General features: G+C 37.9%; 2 protein-coding genes across 6 annotated transcripts; one reads left to right on the forward strand and one right to left on the reverse strand.

Annotated features, from left to right (window-relative positions):
* Positions 1-104: 104 nt before the first annotated feature.
* Positions 105-4,935, reverse strand: LOC113288410. 5 transcript variants are annotated; one of them, XM_026537465.1, is made up of 4 exons: positions 4,714-4,935; positions 3,778-3,901; positions 1,201-2,215; positions 105-1,110 (listed from the first exon to the last, which is right to left on the reverse strand). In XM_026537465.1, exons 3-4 carry the CDS (start codon positions 1,633-1,635, stop codon positions 613-615), a joined length of 933 nt encoding a protein of 310 aa, XP_026393250.1. In that variant the 5' UTR covers positions 1,636-2,215; positions 3,778-3,901; positions 4,714-4,935; the 3' UTR covers positions 105-612. The 5 variants fall into 5 exon arrangements, with proteins under 5 accessions (XP_026393250.1, XP_026393242.1, XP_026393221.1 ...); XM_026537457.1 differs by having other exon boundaries at positions 1,201-2,319; XM_026537436.1 differs by having other exon boundaries at positions 1,201-2,570.
* A 12,411-nt stretch (positions 4,936-17,346) lies between these two features.
* On the forward strand, positions 17,347-18,147 carry LOC113319945. The gene has a single exon (XM_026568010.1). The coding sequence runs from the start codon at positions 17,347-17,349 to the stop codon at positions 18,145-18,147; it is 801 nt and encodes a 266-aa protein (XP_026423795.1).
* The last annotated feature ends 3,943 nt before the right edge of the window (positions 18,148-22,090 follow it).

Genomic DNA, 22,090 nt, shown 5'->3' on the forward strand with positions numbered 1-22,090 from the left:
AAAGATGTTCAACTTTAACCTCTTGATTCCTTGAGCTTTTAACACAAGCTTTTAAGGAAGACTAACAAAATCTAAAAATGTATAAGATTTAGCAAATTTCCAACAAAATTCCAACAAAATATGAAAGTAATAAGTAAATAATCAAAACAAAATCACTCACTCCTCAAGTGAAACATAACAAAATTTTAAGAAGCAGAGTCAAGCGCCTTAACTATTAATAAGCAAATCACAACCCCAGAGACTAAGAGAATCAATGAGGGGTACCTAAACACGAACCAAGTGCCGACCATGACAATGCGATGTTGAAGCAAGCCTAGCTTTCACTGTAGCCACCTTCAAAATCAGTTCAGCTTTTTCTACCTTAGCAGCCTCGTATGCACGTCTCGCCTCTTCCATTTTGGAGCGAAGTAAAGAGATCTTCTTCCCACTACCTCTGACTTCTGTTTCCAGACTCTGCTTTATCGCCTTTAGTTCTCCAACATCACGGATTTGAGAGGCAAGAAGGTGAAGTTGATCATCTAACCATGACACGTGAAAGTCCATAGCGGAAGCACTATCAACTGTTGCACGCCATTGTTGTAAGTTGGTGGAGGTAACATCGCGACCAGAGAGTTAGGTCATTTGCTGGAGCATCCCCAAAAGTTCGGTGACCATAGTGGCTTGTATGTTCATCGATTTAACCTTTGTGTCGGAGGCCATGTGCCCTTTGGAGGCAATCACTCGAGTATACAAATCTTTATACTTAGGTAGTACGGGAAATCCAGCTACCATAAGAAAACTTGGTGGACATATTTGAGGAGCAGTATACTCAGGAAGTGGACGATCACCCTGCCCTCTTTTGGAGCAACCTAAGGTGGACATGAGTGAACTACCTTTGCCTCTTTCTCTTGGTTGCCCGACATCTGGATCACGGGCTCTGCCAGGTTCAGAGCAAGACTTCTCACTTCCCTGGTCATTCATGTCCGAACCATCCCTATGTCGTTTTTGCGCACGCCCAAGAAGCAATCTGGCGCTCACTTCTTTACAAGTTCCTCCACTACTCCCATCATCTTCTAATAATTCCTCAACTTCCGCAACAATCTTCTCTGTACCACCAACACCACTTCCTCCCTTGAAGATTAGACAAAGAAGGCATGGCCAGTAAGTAAAGTTAAATGATAAAAAAGGGAAATGAAAAGTAACATAAGTGTGTGTATGTACCTCGCTAATAGAACACCTTGAACGATGGCTGAGAGGATTATTGAGGGGACTGTTTTCATCAGAACAGTACAACTCTTGGGGAGAATTAGCTTGCTTCTCGGATCTGTCAGAGCAACGTGACTTGCAGTTAAGTGACTTTTCCTTCCTTTTTCTCAAACCACCAACACTTCTATCAGCTGCTTTACTCGAGTGAGATGCCTCCACCCCAACTCTCATAGGAATGGACTTGTTGAGAATGCTACCAATAGCCTGTCTAGGAGATACCGCCTGCTTACCCAGATATTGAGACATAGTAAGACTTGGATTAACATCAATCTCTCTGTCACCCTTCCCCCGTTGTTGAATAAAGATATCCTTTGGAGCAGGATTAACATCATATCTTTTGTTATCCCAATATTGTTGGTTCAGACCTTTCAGCGAAACCAAGCTGTTCATGTGAGGAACTACATGTAGTACACGATAAAAGTTGTTACTTATAAGATTATTCGATACTGCAGTAGTTTCTGGATCATAACAGAAGACACCAGAGTTGAAGCGAAGTAGGACATGACCACCGTTTGTAAGGGCAAAGGGCACTGCCTCACTTTTAGTTGGTATGCTGAACTCTTAATCCAGTTTAATGAACTGTAATCCTGCTCATTCACGTAGTAACAACTGTGTTCTCCTTTTTTCCTGTTTTCCTTAAGAACCAGTTTAAGAATTTATCTCACTTTTGATGAATAAAACACAAGCATCCTCCCAGAACCTGAAGTTTAAAATAGTTCCTCACACTTGCATCACGGACAAAAGGAGGTGGTGGGAGCAAGTAAAACTTCCCTTCTGCCAAATCAAAGGAAACAATCTTTTGTTCCATATCAAGCCAATGAAGAGCTCCGTTTGCAAATGTACCAAATGGAGAACAATCATCAGAACGACTCTGCCAAGTGTATCGCAATGAGTAAGGAGCTTCTCCCAAGTCTCTCCAACGATTGCCTTTACCAAGTGTATATACCTGGACCTTCCCTAAGGATTCATTCTGAATGTAGTAGATTTTAACAATTTTGTAATTGTTAAGAGATTGATGGTAACCGAAACCACACACCATAGACTCTAACTTTTTCTCGAATGCAAGAAACAGTCCTGGAAAACACACGCACTCATTGGTGATAGGATTACATATATAGGTAGGTTCATGATCATAATGCCAATTATTATGAGGTCCATAACCGTCTTTAAAAAAGCAAACTAACCCATTGCATGAGCCAATGATTGACTGATGAACTGCTGGTTGATCCTTCAAAGTTTTGTATTAGGCCGGTCATTGTACTCTCCATAATAAACTTGGCACCCGTTTTCCCGTGTAAATGCAAAGCAGAAAAGAAAACCGGAACCTACCTTGGAAGCAATAAGAGAAGAATGATTTGAGCTATTATTACCATGAAGCCGTAATGATTGATGTAGATGCTTATTAGCAAAGGAATGATGATGAATTAGGCGTCGCCACGTTTTGCATACTCTTCTGCACTGCAAGACTGAATCAGTGCGCAAGCGAGAAAGTATTTCTATGATAATTTCTGAGGGGAGACTGTTCTCAGTACAAGTATGCATATCGACGCAAATTTACTTCCTCTTCTATCTTAACAGGTGTGGATTCTCAGTACTTCACGACTCTTCTTCTTAAACATTTCGTTCTCCTCCTCTCACTGAAAGTGGAGAGTTGTGAAGTACGAAAAAAGGGCAACTGCTGATAGTACAACAGATGCTTTGTTAACGTGCTTCTTTTCGCAAAATCGACTAAGTTCTATACACATAAATGAAGTTCTGCAAAGCTTCAAAATTGGCATGATTCTATTAATGAATACCACAATTCATCAATGATCCATTTTCAGGTATGGGTCCTGTCAAGAGACCCAAAACCTAAGTGTGTCTAGAGGAACATTGCTCTCCGTCCTAGAAAGGATGTTCCAGCCTATAAAACTTGTGTCAGTTAGTACATATATAGGAGGGAAATTTCTGCTAGAATGGACTTCAGTGGGAATAGCAAGGTGTCAAGGAATACAACACCTAGGGTAAAATAACCTTGGAGGTTATTTTATTTGTTTAATCAAATAAAACTTACATTTTATTGACCAATCTTTGTTCCTGTTTCCTAGTTTTTCATCTAGTTGTTCTTCTTACCGGTGTCTAGGTTGATCAGTCTATCTTGTAATTACACTTATGCAGAGTGATCATTAACACCTTTATTAATTTTCCTACTCCTACGAAATTTCATATTTTTCTATACAACCTTGCTCATGTAACTGATCGAGTAAGGTAACTTTTATGTTCAACAACAATCAACAAGTAACATGTCACCTTGAACTATACTGAAAAAGTCTAACTTCCTAAGATATCTCAGTTGAACACATAGTAGTATTCCTCACTTTAATCCTGGAGATGGGCCAGGGAATGATTGGCTAAAACTCGACAAGCACATAACACATAAGCCAAATTAAAACAAAATTCTTATCTCTGTCAATGAAGGTCTCATTCATATCTAACCATGATAGAACGATACCAACATAAACCAAGTAAGCACATGTAATTTGTGGAACATACCTTATTCAGATTTGGTAATCTCTTGAACTTCTGCATGCTTGGCAGGACTACGCTTCTGTGAATAGACAGTGATATCATGTTATATTACATGACTTCTCAAGTTGTTATTCGAAAATAGTATCACCTGTAGACAAATTATATGATATGCTCATTTAGCCATTTACAGTTCAAACCGATATCAAGTTCAAGAAAATTTTCAAACTACAATTGTAACTAGTTAAAGGAATCCATGACATCTGCATCCTTAATTGAAAGATAACTACGTCATAGTCCACAATTTCGATCATTTCAATTTGTTCGATTAACACTAACTTTGGTATCAATTGACGAAATCATGTTTATTCCTAACCCAAATTAATCACCTTGCCAATCTCACAAATTCATTAAGAAAACCTAAAAATCAATCTTACCCGCAACTCAACTATAAGAATATTAACTGATATTACCGAACAACTTCAAGCACTGAAAGCAAAAATCTAAAATAACAACGCTAGCAGCAGGGGCAACTAACTAAACTAAAGTAAGGTTTAATATCCTAAAAATTGGTATCCCAATGTCGCAACATAGCTTGTTCTCTGAAAGTGAAAACCAATGGAGAAACAATGAATAAACACTTAAATGCCGGAGTTAAAGAAATTCAAGTTCAACTGTAAAAACAAAAAAACAAAAAAAATCATACAGGATGGTGTTTTGAATAAACCGATAGCATTCACAGTCACAGGGCATATAAACACCAGTAATAGAGTTATGAGATAGAACAATTGATTCAAGATTCTAGAGTTGGTTATTGGCGATATTGATATTTTTCTTTGGCATTTCATCAAACAAATTAAACTCAGAATCACAGATTTATTTGTTCAGCAGAAAACTACAAAGTAGAAAAACACAATAATGTTGCATAATCTAAGTAAAGAAAAAGACGCATAAAAATCATACCTGATGATCGATTCCTTCCTTCTCTTATTTTTGATTTTTTTCCTCTCAAGTCTCAACAGAATAGTGACTCATGGTTCAATGAGGCGAATCCATCCATGGGTTTTATAACATATGGAGGGAAAAGAAGGCGGGAGAATTTTATGATACTGGGATAACATCAAATTGAAAGAAAATAATTTTGATTTCATAAATTTTACTTATATTTCCCGGGCGCGCAGGAATGAAAAGGGAATCTTCCCGGGGAAAGAGGTCACGTGAGGGTTCGAGTCATGTATGTTCTTGGTTGGTCCGAAACGCATCGAACTAACTTAATCCTACTAGTGTATGACCATTAGTGGTGAATGGCTCAGTACTTCGGTGCCTGCAGTTAAATTCGATTTGGGCCTTTTCACTTGTGTTCTTCCCATTGTCTTGATTTACAAACCTATTTTGAGACATACTAGATTTTTTTGAGGCATATTAGATAATGTCAAAATAGGATCACTAAATAAAAAACAATATCATCCACCATTTTTGATAATGGCATAACTATCCTTATATAATTAGTATAAATGATTATGATTAGAATTGATTAATTATTAATTTTAAGGATTGATTAAACATTAAATTATTGGTGGTGAATTAGTAGAAAAATCAAATTTATGTGAGAGAGTTGGGATTTTTGAGAGGAAGAAGAAGAAGTGAAGAAAAAAAGCTTGGGTTTTGACTTTTGAGATTTTAGTGATTAGAAGTGACCAAAATGTGTGATTCAAATCAGAGGTAAACTTCTATCGAGGTTTAATTTCCTTTTATAAGTTGAATCTGTCAAAAAATTGAATTTTTAAAACCCAGATCTGCTGACCAGATGAACAGTTCGGCTGATAACTTTTGAGCCGAACTTCACTCAGAAACTGAATCATCCACTAGGTTCGGCTTGAAAAATTGAGGTTCGGCTGGAAAATTGAGGTTCGGCTGAAAATATTGTAAAGTCGCATTAGCCGAACATAGTGTTTCTCTAAATCATACACTAAGTTCGGCTCAAAATTGATACTGCAAGACCAGCCGAACTGATCTTATGAAAACCCTAATTTCATCTTTGAAATCATATTCTACCGATCAAACAAAATAAAATCAATCAAAAACAAGATGGGTTTGTTACGCATACATTCTAAAATACATCTAAGAGCAATTGAGATTTGGATTTCGCATTCCAACATCGCTCACTTCGATTCGTGTTTCCTTTGTTTGATTAATTTCTTTATTGAATTGGAGTCCTAGATTTTAAGTTTAAAGTTTATTTTGATTTTTAATTTTAGCTTTTTGAGGATAAGGGAACTATGACAAATTGAAATTATTTAGGGATATATAGGTAATTACACTACCTTTAGACACCCCTTATAAACCCACCCTAAATAATATAATGGATGAGTATGCCTCAAAAAAAATGAGTATGCCTCAAAATAGGTTTCCTGATTTAAGGTAGCTAGAGCAGTTCCCATGACTCAATAAACATTTTATTCCATCGTGGACTCAACAAACATAAAAATGGATGGGTAAACCAACAAAATTGTTGGTTTGTTGAATGAGGCAGAAGATCTCACACGTGCTTGATAGAGAACCCGGCGGTTGAAACAAAAACGCCAGTGTGTGAGGAAGAAAACCTAAGGTATGATGTTAGCCCCTAACGTAAATATCAGACTTGTTCATTTTGCCTCCCATAATGCAAAAACGTATTTGTTCATCCACGTGCCTCAACAATAAAAAAAACATAAAATTGGTCAAAAAGACCAAAACAAACAATTCCTGGGTGAAATAGATTTCTAGCTTTTTATATTGTTTATGGACAAAAATCAGAAATATGTTGTTCAATTAGCCAATTTGGATATTTCACCCAGGAAAAATAAAATAAAATAAAATAATATGTTTTATCTAAAATACCCCCTAACCTTTTAAACCCCTTTTTTCAAACAGAATTCTTCTCTTCGTGAAGAAACAAAGGAGCTTCGTCCCTTTTAAGCTCTGAGCGATTTTCGAATTAGAGATTTGTCCCTTTTCTTCAGAGCGATTTTCGTTTCCCTTTCAGATCTATGAGCTCAATACATGGTGATTAACAATTTTTGAATCGAAGTTTAGAATACTCTACTTTCAAATCATCTAATAGCATCGAATCGGTAAGTTTGAAGTTTCAATTGATATGATTTTGATTTGGTTTTGGTCTAATTGTTGTAACGCTTATCTGTGTTTGTCGATTTTGAAGTTTCTCTAGCAATTTTAATTATGGGATTTTTGTTAATTTTTGGTTTTAGTTGTTGATTTTGATCATCCAGGGTTTTACTGATAACCAATTTGGGCTTAGTTGATGATTTTGAACGTGATGATACTATTTGTTATGTCTCGAATCATGTTTTCTAGGGTTTAATAATCTTATTTTCAATGCAAAGGGTAGTTTCAACATTTTTTGGTAATAAGGGTAGAGTTCGGTTACATGGCAGTTTCAACATTTTTTGCGAAACAACCGAATTCACAGTTCGGTAACCTAGGGTTAAATCCTATAGAACCGAATTGTTCTTCGTGTTCTTCAGTTCAGAGAGTTCGGTTAAGAAACTAGGGAAAAAAAAAAAACCTTCTAACCGAACTCTGCACTGTAACTTCCATATGAACCCTATTTTGATGATTTCTATTCAATTGAACCGATGAAAATCAAATTAAAAGTAATGGGTTTGTCGAGAAATACCTGCGAATCGCTCCCATGGCAGATTCAGGGTTGTTATTGAGACTGTTACGCCGAATCAAGGGTTCACCTTCCGGTTCGAGTTTTTCCTCAATTTCATTTGATTGATTAGCTAAATGTCCTAATGGTAGACCTGTTCCTGGGAGTCAGTAGGTTTTCTTTCGAATAATCATTCTTATACTCGATTGATTAATCGATGATGAAAATTTTATGAATCGACGATGAATCGATGAAGACGAGTTTGAAATGAAGAAGAAGAGAATAAGAGGAAGACGAGTTTACCAAGAACTGTGCGATAAATTTTTCTTTCTTTCTTTTAGATTAGGTTTCACGGTTTAAGGTAGGGTGAGTGCTAGGGTTAATATTAATTAGGTTAAGAGCAAATTAGTAAACTCGCTAAGTAGGGTTAGTGTCAGGTGATAGACACATTTTTGTGTCTAAGTTGTCCTCAATTTTCTGTATTGTTGGCACTCGATTTGTACTTATTATGGTGTTTTATGTGTTTATGGCATTTTTGGGAAATAAACATTTGTGGAAAATTCGGCTTGAAAAGTTGATTTTTGGCGCCCGGAGGACACGTGTTATCCGGACTCCCAATTTTGGTTAAGGGACACCTGAATTACTAAGGGGCGCCCAGCTTCTAAGGGGCACCCAATTTGCTATTTACACTCTAGTGCTATCAACACCCCGTAGAGGATAAGGGACGCTCCATCTTCCTCACGTGCAAAAGAGAATTTTTGGCGGGAAAAACCACCTTCAACTGCGTATCTCTGGATTGAATTGTTGGAGAGTTTTTTTTGGGATTTTTCGTTGCTATGGTTTGTGATACACCTGTTTAAGTCAAACAGGATTGGTAATAGTCATCGAAACATAAAAGGAGAAGATCTTTATGGGGTTGCAACAAAACAGGGAGAGAATACTTAAGGAAAAAGAACTACTCGGGAGCTTCTATCTGGAGTGTGTCATTAGTTTGTTTCCCTCCTTCTGATCGTGTTTGAATGATTCCCAGCTTACAGACGCGTAACCAAGACAAAAATGGGAATAATTCTCAAAACAGAGAAGCATGTGCACGGAAAGAGATGCTCACGGGATTTCATGGAATTTTCTTGGTCCGGCGTGTGTTTGAATATTGCAGCAATGGATATTCAACTTGTTTGAAGGATGCAGGCGCGTGTAACTGATAAAGTTTCCTTCCCTTCAACAAACAGGGTAGTTAGAGCTTCGGATATGCATCGGATATTGTTTCCTGTATTTGGAGGATATGCTTTGATTGGGAAATACTTTGTTGGAGGATTTCATTATTTGACAGTGGAGATACAATTGACAACTCATCCAACAACAGAGAAAATCTCCCGTAGCTGGCATTTAACGCATGCAGAGGAAGATAATGGAAATATTCCCGTGAAATAATATTTTCTTAACTGTGAGATTTTTGTGAGTTATTACGAGAGATTTTGGGGAGTTGTTGAGTATAAACAAGGTGATGGGATGTCAGAGAAGGGTTATGGAGAGTTGTGGAAGAGAATAGAGAGCTACAGAGAAGAGATTGGACGAGTTGCAGAGAATATTTTTCTGCTGTTGTAGAACACGAAGAACACGAAGAACAGACTTACCAGGATAGTCGTTTTCCAACAGTGACAACGACACCTAGCCGTGGGTCGTATAGCTACAGTGGTTGCGACACATAGTGACAGTCGTCGAAGCTACAACGTCAGTAACAGTTTATTGTTGTATCTATAACAATTATAATTGTTACAAAGGCCCTGTTTTATACCTTTTCTCCTTGTAAACACCTTTTTGAGCAATGAAAAATTCATTTGAGTGTGTTTTCACCATGCAGAGATAGACCCCATCACTGGGACAACGGAGGAAGCAACTTTTCATGATTGTGGTAAATGAATTAATTCTTTTATTGACTTTTTGCATATATTTAATTGCTTTATGATTTCTATTAATTACTTGTTATTTTGTTAGATGACGCATGCTTAGTTTTAATTATTTCAGATGCGTCATGCTTTTAACTTACAAATAATATTTTACGGAATATATTTTTGGCAAAGAACTAGAGTCACAACTTCTTTTGTTTGAGCTATATTGTCTAGAGTTAATGACTGAACCACAACAATATGAAAAGTAGTGGAATCCCGCGTCTCAGCGTCTCTTCATCCTGTGACAAATTGTATATATATATATATACATATTTTTTATTTTCTTTATTAATTCTTAAAATAAATTCTCAACAAATATGAGTGAACGAATCATCTTACTACAACATCATTGAAAAATACCATCATCAGGACAACCCTTATCATTGTAGGGTAGATGGCCTTATAAAACCATGGTCTCCCAAAGAAACCATGGTGCCCAAAAATATCATTCTTATAAAAGCAATGAATGAGCCTGTGTTTTCATAGGTTTCTGAAACTTATTTGTTTCTCCTGTCCTGTGTTTTATGGGACTCTGTTTGCTGTTCATAGTGTTCATATTAACAAATTCAACTGCATTTATGCCTCCTCATAAATGTACTAAATGGACCAAACACCTAGCGACATTTTCTATGCACATTTCAGTATACTAATAACAGTTAGCTTGATTCAAGTCTCAAGATCATCAACAAAATTGAATTGTTTGCTTCCATACATTGCATTACAATCTACTGGACCTAGATTACAAAGATTTAACCATTTTTCATACTACATTGTGGGATGTTGGAATGCCTAAAAAAGATTCTTTTGCAATCAAGGCCATAAAACTTGTGTTAGCAGACCTTGTTTTTTTTTGACAAAAGGAAATATCATTAAGAAAGTTACTTAGTCACCAGAAAAGTGACAAAGTAAACAAGAAAAAAGTTACACAGAATGTGTTACAACATCCCAGTTACAAATCAGGGTAGAAAGTCTAAAACCTGTGAAAATATCTGTGTTTATAGTCCAATTGAACAACAAACATTTCACTTCTATAATTAACTGTTTCAGATTTCTCAAAACATTTTTATAAAGCCTAGTATTCCTTTCTCTCCAAACACTCCACCAGATTGCAAAAGGGAGATAACCCCAAATGCGCTTGAGCCTGTTTTTGCTTTTCTTGTTACTCCATTCCCATAATGTTGTTTTTGTTAAGGATACAACTATCTTCCGTAATTGCAGCTCATCCTTCATTGTTACAACTCCAATATCTTTGATTCTCTCATGCCTTAGTCAGTGCCTTAATCACCGGTATACTGTTATTCTCATTGAATGTATTTGTGTTATTCTCATTCATGTATATTAAACCCTATTTAGGGAAATGTATTTGATATATAAAGCAATAGAAATCCACCAAGTTTGGTGTGGAATCATTCACCCAAAAGATTGAGTTCTGTTTTGGTATCAGCCAGAAAGATCCATATCCACGCTTCTTCTCAAAAAAATCTCAATGGCAGCACCAGAAACCTCAACCCTTCATACCATTCATGTTAATCATCTGATTAGCATGAATCTCACAGACACCAACTTCATTCTTTGGAAAACCTAGTTTATGCAACTACTGAAGGGCTATAGACTAGAAGGTTATGTGAATGGAACTTACAAAAAACCATCACCAACTATCCCTGGCACAGAACCAAATTCACCATAAATCACAAATATTGCATACACCAAATTTGAGGAACAAGATCAGATTCTCTTAGGATGGATATTATCATCCCTTACTGAAGGATTTCTAGCTCGAGTCTCTGGTGCAACCTCATCAAAAGAAGTCTGGGATGCTTTGGAAAAACGATATGCTTCTAAAACGAGAGCACATTTGAGGAATCTCAAGAGACAACTCAATGATCTGAAGAAAGGTAATAGCTCTATGAATGAATATTTTTCAAAATCTAAACAACTTTTTGATGCTCTTGCAGCATCAGGAAGTCCACTTGATGAAGCTGATATGCAGGAGTCCATACTCAGTGGACTAGATCAAGCTTATGATGCTATTGTAACTTCTGTTGGCATTATTGAAAAGATAGTTATGGATGCATTCTATGCGAATCTGCTCTCATATGATTTGAGACTTGAACAACAGATAGCAACACTTCAACAACCTTTAGCAAACATTACCTCTTCAGCTGCTGCACGACCATATCAAAGGCAACAGTCAGCAAATTTTCAACCAAATCGATCCCCAAATTATCAAGGCTCTCGTAACCAAAATCGTCAGCCTAGGAAGGATCAAGGTCAAGGGCCGTGTCGAATCTTCAATCGTAAAAATCACAATGCAAGTTTTTGCTGGTTTCGCAAAGATAACAATGCACCACAAAGAGGAGAACCAGCTGCATATCTTGCTTTACCTGGGGATCCTGCTGATAACAACTGGGTGACTGACACAGGAGCAACACATCATCTGACATCCAACCTCAACAATATTGTTATTCGTCATGAATATGATGGCACAGAACAAGTCCATGTTGGCAATGGTAATGCACTGCGTATTGAAAATATTGGTAATGCCTCCTTTTCTCACAATAATCGATCATTTTTAAACTCAATAATATCTTACATGTGCCTCAGATCAAAACCAACTTGCTCTCATTTTCAAAATTCTGTCAAGATAATCATGTTTATTTTGAATTTCACACTGGTTTATTTCTTGTAAAGGATCTGAACTCCAAGAGAATACTGTTGCGAGGCAGCAGTAAAAATGGACTCTATATATTTGACGGTGTACGAGGGATCGAAAAAGCTTCACCAACTGCTCTTGTGTCACCTACAATTCCAATATGGCATCAGCGTCTAGGACACCCAATGCTGCGTACTGTCTTCCAAGTTATCAAGAATTTTTCCCTTCCCGTATCTAATAAAAAGTTTGACTTTTGCAATTCATGTCATGTAAGCAAAAGTCACAAACTTCCTTTCCCTATCAGCTCATCAACTTTTGATAAGCCTTTAAGCTTAGTAGTCTCTGATTTATGGGTCTCTCCAACTGTTTCAAGAAATGGATATCGTTATTATTTACTTTTACTTGATGTTTTCTCTCAATACACTTGGATCTATCCTCTATCTAGAAAATCAGATGCATTGCCAGTGTTTATACAATTCAAAAATCTAATAGAAAATCAAACAGATCACAAGATAAAAGTTTTTCAATCTGATAATGGAGGAGAGTATAAGAAATTCACAGCTTTTCTTAATAACTCAGGGGTTATACATAGATTTTCTTGCCCACATACTTCAGCCCAAAATGGTTTAGCAGAACGGCGTATAAAGAACATCACTGAGTCTGGTCTAGCTTTACTCTTTCATGTTTCTATGCCTAAGTCATACTGGTTTGATGCTTTCTCTACTGCATGTTTTCTCATCAATAGAATTCCATCTTCACAGAATGAGTCTATATCCCCTTTGGAATTGTTATACCACAAGAAACCTGATTTTTCTCTTCTCAAAGTATATGGCTGTCTATGTTATCCGTGTCTCAGGCCGTATGTATCCAACAAACTTGAGCTAAGATCTCTTCCTTGTGTATTCATTGGATACAGTGGTGCACACAAAAGATATTTATGTCTTCATGTGCCAACAAACAGGATCTATATCTCTTGTCACGTCAAATTTGAAGAAATAGAGTTTCCATTTGCTGCCAAGCAACAAGTATGTCTACCTAAATCTCAACAATGTATTTCATCTACCAAACTTCTCACTTCATCCACTCTGTTTTCTCCTTTCCATATTGTTACTCCTAATGTATCTCCGCAAATGTCAGCCGAACCTATTCTACAAGATACTGCACCATCAGAAAACATTGTGAAATCTTCTTCGAGTTCATCTCAAGTTTCTAATAATGCAGATAATACAATAGCTGTTAAAAGTATAGCTCCACAAGCTCCACCTCCACCTCAGCAGCATCATATGGTGACAAAAGCAAGAGATGGTATTAGGAAACCATTCAACAAGTTATGCCTAACTGCCACAAAATATCCTTTGGGGATACCAGAGTTTATGGCTCCATCTTTTTACACTGAAGCATCAAAGGATCCTCAATGGCAGCCTCCTATGGATGATGAGATCAATGCTCATATTCCCAATGGAACTTGGAGTTTAGTTCCATATGAGAAGTGGATGAATGTAATAGGATCTAAATGGGTTTTTTGAGTTAAACAAACAGTAGATGGAAAGATTGACAGACGAAAAGCACGGCTAGTAGCAAAATGATTCAACCAAAGAGAAGGCTTTGATTATGCAGAAACGTTCAGTCCAATAATAAAACCCATCACTATACTCCTTGTTCTGTCAATTGCAGTGTCACGTGGTTGGAATATGCGTCAACTAGATGTTCAAAATGCTTTCTTACATGGAGTTCTCACAGAAGAAGTGTTTATGAAACAACCCGCCGGCTATGTAGATCCAAATTTTCCAAATCATGTATGCAAGTTGAATAAATCTATCTACGGCCTAAAGAAAGCACCGCGTACATGGTATTCCAGACTCAGCAAGCACCTCACTGACTTGGGATTCAAAGGTTCAGTGGTTGATACCTCATTGTTTATACACCATTCAGCAGCTGGAATCACTCATGTTCTCATTTACGTGGCTGACATCATTGTAACAGGTTCAAATCAATCCCTCATTACTAAACTTATTGATGATCTAAGCTTAGTTTTTGCTGTGAAAGATCTAGGTGACCTGAATTATTTCTTGGGAGTAGAAGTTATCAAAAAAGAAGACTCTCTATTACTCAGTCAACAAAAGTACATCTCAGACCTTCTCATGCGTACAAAAATGGAAGGAGGAAAGCCAGTCACTACTCCCCTTGCTGTGAATGCCAAAATTAGCAGGCAAGGTACCACACGATTTGCAGATCCCACTCTATATCGTAGTGTTTGTGGAGCATTGCAATATCTTCATCTTACGCGTCCAGATGTTGTTGTAGCTGTCAATAAGGTCTGCCAATACATGAATGATCCATATGAAGAGCATTGGGAGCTAGTTAAAAGAATTCTGCGCTACCTGAAACATACAGTTAACTATGGCTTGCTGTTACATAAATCCTTTGACACATAATTACATGCCTACTCAGACTCTGACTGGGCTGGTAGCTTGGATGATAGAAGGTATACAAGTGGATATGCAATCTACTTTGGTGGAAATCTTTTATCATGGAGTGCAAGGAATCAAAATACCGTCTCCAAATCAAGCATTGAAGAAGAATACAGAGGTATAGCTATTTCGGCATCTGAATTAATGTGGCTTCAGTCTCTTCTAAAAGAATTAGGCATTACAATTCAACCTCCGTCCTTATGGTGCGATAATCTGGGAGCCACGTACTTGACTGTGAGCATGAAACATATTGAAATAGATTACCACTTTGTAAGGGAAAGAGTATCACGCAAACAGTTGGAAGTGAAGTTTATATCAACCAAAGATCAGGTTGTTGATATTTTTACGAAAGGGCTAGTTACTTCACGTTTTAATTATCTGTGAAACAAGTTGAACATTCGAAAAACTCATGCACAACTTGAGAGGGGATGTTAAGGATACAGCTATCTTCCGTAATTGCAGCTCATCCTTCATTGTTACAGCTGCAATATCTTTGATTCTCTCATGCCTTAGTCAGTGCCTTAATCACCGGTATACTGTTATTCTCATTGAATGTATTTGTGTTATTCTCATTCATATATATTAAATCCTATTTAGGGAAATGTATTTGATATATAAAGCAATAGAAATCCACCAAGTTTGGTGTGGAATCATTCACCCAAAAGATTGAGTTCTGTTTCTTTTAACATCACTTCAGAATACCCACTTAGATAGTGTTCTTTTAGCAGACCTTGTTGATATACTAGCAATTGAGGGCCTTGAGGCTTATGTTGTGAGAAGAAAAAGATTGAATGGTACACAACAATGGCATTATTAGATAGAGTCTTGTCCTCACAAGCCACACATTCAGGTTTAACTTAAGCGCATCAATTTAGAGAGAGTAGTTGATATCACAGATTCACAGTGGTAGAAACAACATAGGCTAGGCTAGAGAAAGTGTTATTTTCTATGCAACTGTGTGCCTGAGCTGCCACAACTATTCTGGTCCTCTTTTGACAGTCGTGGGGAAATGAAACTTATTCCTAGTGTGTACGAGTAGTGCTACGTTGACAAAGAAAAAAACCGGGGAGGATACCGTGAGAGGATCGTGTGGCTGAGAGGGAAAGCCTCTAAACATTGAGATAAGGAATGGCAAACAAACACCTTTGACGCTGCCAACTTGTGTCGGTATTCAGATTGAGAAATATCTTTGAAAGTGAAACCGCTAGAGAGTGAGTCTATGAAAAGAACACGGAAGTACCAACCCGATTCATATATACTCCTGCAATAAGAACTGCCGTATCATCTGATATTTCTTCTTTAGGTAACTATTACATCCGTTTTTCTTTGTGATTCCAAGGTGGATGCATTTCAAACACATTCTTCCGATATTGATTAGTTTGGAAACAAATAGTGAATTGCATGATTAAACAAACGTCTACCTTTAATCACCCGAAAGCACTTTTTACCACATGGTAATAATTTAAGTGAAGGAACCAAAACCCAAACACATTTTTGATCCCATTCTACACTATGGTCCTCCATCCCATCAGTGTATTTTTTTAGTTCTAAACCTTTGTCATATATCTCTTTGTCATTGAATTAAATTAGAGGGCAATTGCATATGCCTTAATTAGGCTTGTTTGGATTCTTGATCGAAAGGATGTGTTTTTCCAGATTATCTTAACCGTCGAACGATATAAACAAGTAAATCCCACGGTTGTTTTAGTCTAAATCCCATGTACTGAGAAAACGCTCTGCCCTCTCTCCACCCCTTTCTCTCTCTCATATTTTTTCATGATCGGAAACTGAAATTCAAACGGAAACCTCTAAAAAATATTACAGTTACTCACACACATCCAAACATAACAGCTATTTTCATCCGGAATCATACCGGTTTTCTGAAACATTAATCCCAAATCCCTTGATTCATATGATCTTAGTTTTCATTAGCAAGTTTTGATACCCAAACAGACACAATTAAACACAATCAACCTCCTAGGATATTCTAAGACACTAAACAAAAACTCTCAAAGACCTCTAAAGACACGCTACAATCTTCTAAAACAGAATCTTAAGACTCGAACTGACTCCTGTGAAACCTAGTTATCTCTTCAAATACCCTCTCTTCCTCTTTGTTTCTTTCTTTCATCATTCTTGATCTGGAGAAGAAGCTGTAGAACTCCTTTCGCTCTCTGAGAACTGATCGACATCCATCCTGCTATCTCATCTGTGGTGTGAATATCTGCCTCCCTGGAAATCTGTCCTCCTTCTATCTTCCACTGATTCTCAAAAACAAAGGGAGTCAGCTGAGTAATAGGCATCCCATCTACTTCTTCTATTACCATGTTCATGTAGTCATCTCCTGCTTCATCTGTTTCCCATCCAAACCCATAATCCTCTTCAGGATCATAATCCAGAATCTCAAACTCTTGAGCTTGATTTCCATTACCTCGATCCTCTTCCTCATCCTAGGCACTCAAAGGATCTTCTTCACCATCTGAATAATAGTTATCTTTATTGAAATAGTAATTCCCGCAGGATCACCATCATCTTCAGATAATCCAGAATAATTCGTATGAATCTCATTCATGAAAAAATCTTCAATCTCATCGAGTCCTTGAGGATTCTCTAACACCTGTTGATTGACTGCTCCTCCTGCGTGTGCAACCTGATTGATTGCTAATAGACAATATAATTCTGTTACCTTATTTATCTGGGAGAATATACGATATGCAATGAAGTCTCCCAGATTTCCTGTAATACTATTTATATGAGTTTATGGAATAAGAATAATCAACGGATTCATTAACATCCGATATGGTATCACGAGGCCAAAAACGGTCCTCCTTCTTCTTCCTCTAAAAACACCAAAAACACCAATAATCATCAATGGAAAATAATCGATCCATACAGAGTAATAAAAACACCATACATCCGGCTTTCGCCATTTCCAACATCAAAGTTTTGATCCCTGTTACACTAGATATCAAACAAAACGAATACTCTTCATGGGTTCTCCTATTTCAACTTCATCTTCAAGCGCACAACCTCCTTTTTCTTATAGATAGTTCTTCTCCCACACCAGATCTTGACGCTGCCACCATTCTACAACTTGACGCCCTATGTCGTCAATGGATGTTCTCCACCATGACCAAAGATCTGATGCTGACTGTTCTCAAAACTGGAAAAACTGCGAAGGATTTATGGAACCATCTCAAACGTCTCTTCCAAAACAACAAAGGAAACCGCGCTGCCAGCCTTGAAAGTAAGTTTGTAAATCTAAAATTTATTGATTGTAACAACGTTGATGATTATTGTGATAAGCTACAGGCACTCTCCAATCGATTGAGTGACCTCGAGTTTCCAATGGATGAAAAACGACTAGTTATCCAGCTTGTCAATGGACTTCCGGAGGAATATAATACTGTTGCCTCCTTCATTCAACAATCGATGCCATCGTTTGACACTGCTCGATCTCAACTACGCACTGAAGAGATTCGCCGTGAACATCAATCCACATCAAATACTCATGCTGCCCTTGCTTCCGAAACACCGCACACCTCCCATCACCTTCCTGTTGCTGCACAGCGTCATCAACAAAGTCTGGATCGCACAGCGCCGTTGCTTCCCAACCCAACAGGCCCACTGCTTTCTCACCAGCAGCCCACTACTGGATCGAACAGAAGATGATGCACTTTTAGAGCGTTTCATTGGGTTGATGAAATGTGAATTTGCTATGACTGATCTTGGCGCGTTACATCAATTTCTGGGTATTACTGTGACTCGCTCAGATTCAGGATTATTTCTATCACAGTCCTCATATGCACAAGATATTATTGCTCGTGCATCAATGACGAACTGCAACCCAGTCACTACTCCTGTTGATACACAACCGAAGCTCAGTACTACATCTGGCCCTCCACTCGAGGATCCGACTTTATACAGAAGTCTGGCCGGGGCTCTTAAATACCTGACGTTCACCCGCCCTGATATTTCATATGTCGTGCAGCAGGTTTGTTTATTTATGCATGATCCCAGGGAGATACACATGCAAGCTATTAAGCGCATTCTCAGGTATCTTCAAGGCACTCTTGATCACGGCTTATTTCTCTCCGCTTCCCCTATCACGGGCTTGACTGCATACTCTGATGCTGACTGGGCGGGTTGCCCGGACTCTCGTCGGTCGACATCTGGCTACTGCATCTTTCTTGGAGACAACCTGATTTCTTGGTCATCCAAACGACAAGCTACTGTATCTCGTTCCAGTGCGGAAGCCGAATACCGAGGAGTTTCCAATGTCGTTGCTGAGACTACTTGGTTACGCAACTTACTTCTCGAGCTTCACATCCCTCTACGTCGTTCCACAGTTGTCTACTGCGATAACACTAGTGCAATTTACATGTCAGGGGATCCTGTCCAGCACCAACGCACTAAACATGTGGAGATTGATATTCATTTTGTACGAGAGCGTGTACGTATCGGTGAGATTCATGTTTTGCACGTTCCTTCTGACAGTCAATATGCAGACATCTTCACCAAGGGCCTTCCACGGGTATTGTTTGTTCGTTTTCGTTCTAGTCTTAACGTGTGCTCCTCTCCCGTTACGACTAAGGGGGTGTAATAGACAATATAATTCTGTTACCTTATTTATCTGGGAGAATATACGATATGCAATGAAGTCTCCCAGATTTCCTGTAATACTATTTATATGAGTTTATGGAATAAGAATAATCAACGGATTCATTAACATCCGATAATTGCTTCACTTGCGAGTGCAACCTGACTAACAGCTTCACCATCGTCTGCAATCTGACTAACAGTTCCAATATCGTGTGCAACCTGATTGACTGCTTCAACTGCATGCTCAACCTGAACTTGTGCATATTCTACAGTGGGCTGCCCTTCTGTTTCATTGTCGAGCGGCTCGACCTCATTTCCTCCTCTCTCTGACCTGCTTCCTTCTGACGAAGAAGAACTACTGATCACAATCACATACTTATCTTCAGTCTCTTCGGCTGTGTGATTCGTGTGAACTTTGGCCTTCTTTCTTTGTGGAGAAACTACGTCCCTGCCACTACTACAACTCCCTCCATACACCAACTTTCTCTGAACACTCTTTTTTGCTTATTTGCACCAATTCATTAACCCTTTACTTGTCATTCTTGTGAATTTAATTGACTGTTTTTTTTCCAGCTAGTCTTTACCCTTCTTTATACTTGAAATCTTTTATTACCTGTCCCCTTTCACCGTCGTGAAGAACCAATAACCTTAGGCCTACATTTTCCCTCTCTTATTAATCTTTAGAGATCCCTATATTCTTAGGCTGCATCCATGCCTGTTTTCGCTTCTCAATACTTATTTCTCCTTTTTTCTCTCTAGTATCTTGATTAACTGATTCTAAAATTTTGTGACAGGTCTCCATGGACTGGTCAACAATTCATTGCTTCCTTGTCCAAAGGAAAAGAAAATGGAAAGAAGAATTACCTTTCTTAGAGAGAAGTTACCGGAACTACTAGCTAGACAATGAACTATGTCTTGAACTGCTAGCGTTTGGTGTAATTCTAATAACATCCATGCATGATATCCTCCAAGTGTTGCTAAGTTTGTTTCGTTTTGTCCATTTTGGTCCTGGACATATCCTGTTTCTCAAAATGCTTTAGAGAATCGGCTCCATTCTCATTGGAAGCGACCCACTTCCTCATTCAGATAGGTGAGTTCCATCAAGAGTGTTTACTGCTACACCCCACTTCAATGTTAAATTGAAACTATAGAACTCATTAAGACTTAATTAAAAGTCATCCTCCACATGCAGTCACACTATCACATAAACACCATAGAGAAGGGACAGAGAATGAAATTCTATGATAGTGTTTACCTTTACCCACCATAAATTAGTTGTCTCATTCGAAACCTTGTTATTGGAATCTCCAGTCAGCAAGGTTGAGTATCCTTCATGGCAAGTTTAATTATTTGAGCCTAAGCCCCATCCCCTTCGATGCTTTACTAACTATCTCCTTGGGCAAACCTTTCGTCAAAGGGTCCGCGATATTCTCCTTGGACCTTGTCCAATCTATGGAAATAACGCCTGTGGAGATTAGTAATTTCAAAGAATCATGTCTTTTACGCATATGTATAGACTTTCCATTGTAGAAGCTATTCTTAGCTCTACCTATTGCAGATTTGCTGTCACAATGTATAGATATAGCTGGCACAGGCCTATGCCAGAGAGGAATATCTTCTAAAAAGTTTCTTAGCCATTCGGCCTCCTCTCCTGCTTTATCTAACGCAATAAACTCCGACTCCATAGTTGAGCGAGCTACACATGTCTGTTTGAAACTCTTCCAAGATACAGACGCACCTGCTAGAGTGAATACATATCCACTCGTAGACTTAGACTCCTCTGAGTCTGCTATCCAGTTCGCATCCCAAAATCCCTCAAGGACGGCCGGATACCCTTCGTAATTCAAACAAAATGTCATTGTGTACTTCAAGTACTTTAGCACTCTATTAAGTGCATCCCAATGTTTCTGCCCTGGATTACAAGTATACCTGCTTAACCTACTCACAGCATAAGCAATGTCTGGTCTCGTACAATTCATCAAATACATCATACTTCCTATGACTCCCGAGTATTCAAGTTGGTTAACACCTACACCCTTATTCTTCATGAGTTTGCAAGAAGAATCATATGGAGTGCAGACAGGTTTACAGTCAAACTGATTATATTTCTTAAGTATGGATTCAACATAATGAGACTGACTCAGACTATAGCCATTAGAAGTTTTTCTAATCTTCATCCCTAATATGACATCAGCGGGGCCTAAGTCTTTCATGTCAAAGTTCTCATTCAACATTTTCTTAGTGGTATTAATAACATCCATGTTTGTACCTAGTATAAGTATATCATCAACATACAAGCATACAACCACACATGCATCCTTGACAAGTTTAGTATAAACACACTTATCAGATTCATTAATTCTAAAACCACTAGAAATCATCACATGATCAAACTTCTCATGCCACTGTTTAGGTTCTTGTTTCAATCCATACAAAGATTTCTTCAGTTTACAAACCTTCTTCTCACAACCTTTAACTACAAAGCCTTCGGGTTGTTCCATATAAATTTCTTCATCTAATTCACCATTCAAAAACGCTGTCTTTACATCCATTTGATGTATCTGTAGGTTATGGACAGAAGCTATAGCAATTAACATCCTAATGGAGCTAATTCTACTTACTGGTGAATATGTATCAAAGAAGTCTATACCTTCTATCTGTTTACAGCGTTTCGCTACCAACCTAGCCTTGTATTTTTCAATAGTTCCATTTATATTACGTTTTCTCTTGAAAATCCATTTACAACCTATGGCCTCAGACCCTGGAGGTAAATCTACAAGTTCAAAAGTACCGTTTTCTCGAACGGAATCCATTTCACTAATTGAAGCTTCTTTCCACCACGGAGCTTCAGGACAAGTCATGGATTCTTTATAAGTCTGAGGATCAGACTCGGCTAGGTATGTAATGCAACCAGGATAGGTTTTCTTAGTTTTAACCCTTTTACCTCTTCTAGGTTCTATTTCTGGTTCATCTTCCTCTATAGGTAATGACTGACTGGATGATGGAAATTCTA

This window comes from Papaver somniferum, chromosome 1 (genome assembly GCF_003573695.1).
Source record: "Papaver somniferum cultivar HN1 chromosome 1, ASM357369v1, whole genome shotgun sequence".
Classification (NCBI taxonomy): Eukaryota; Viridiplantae; Streptophyta; class Magnoliopsida; order Ranunculales; family Papaveraceae; genus Papaver; species Papaver somniferum.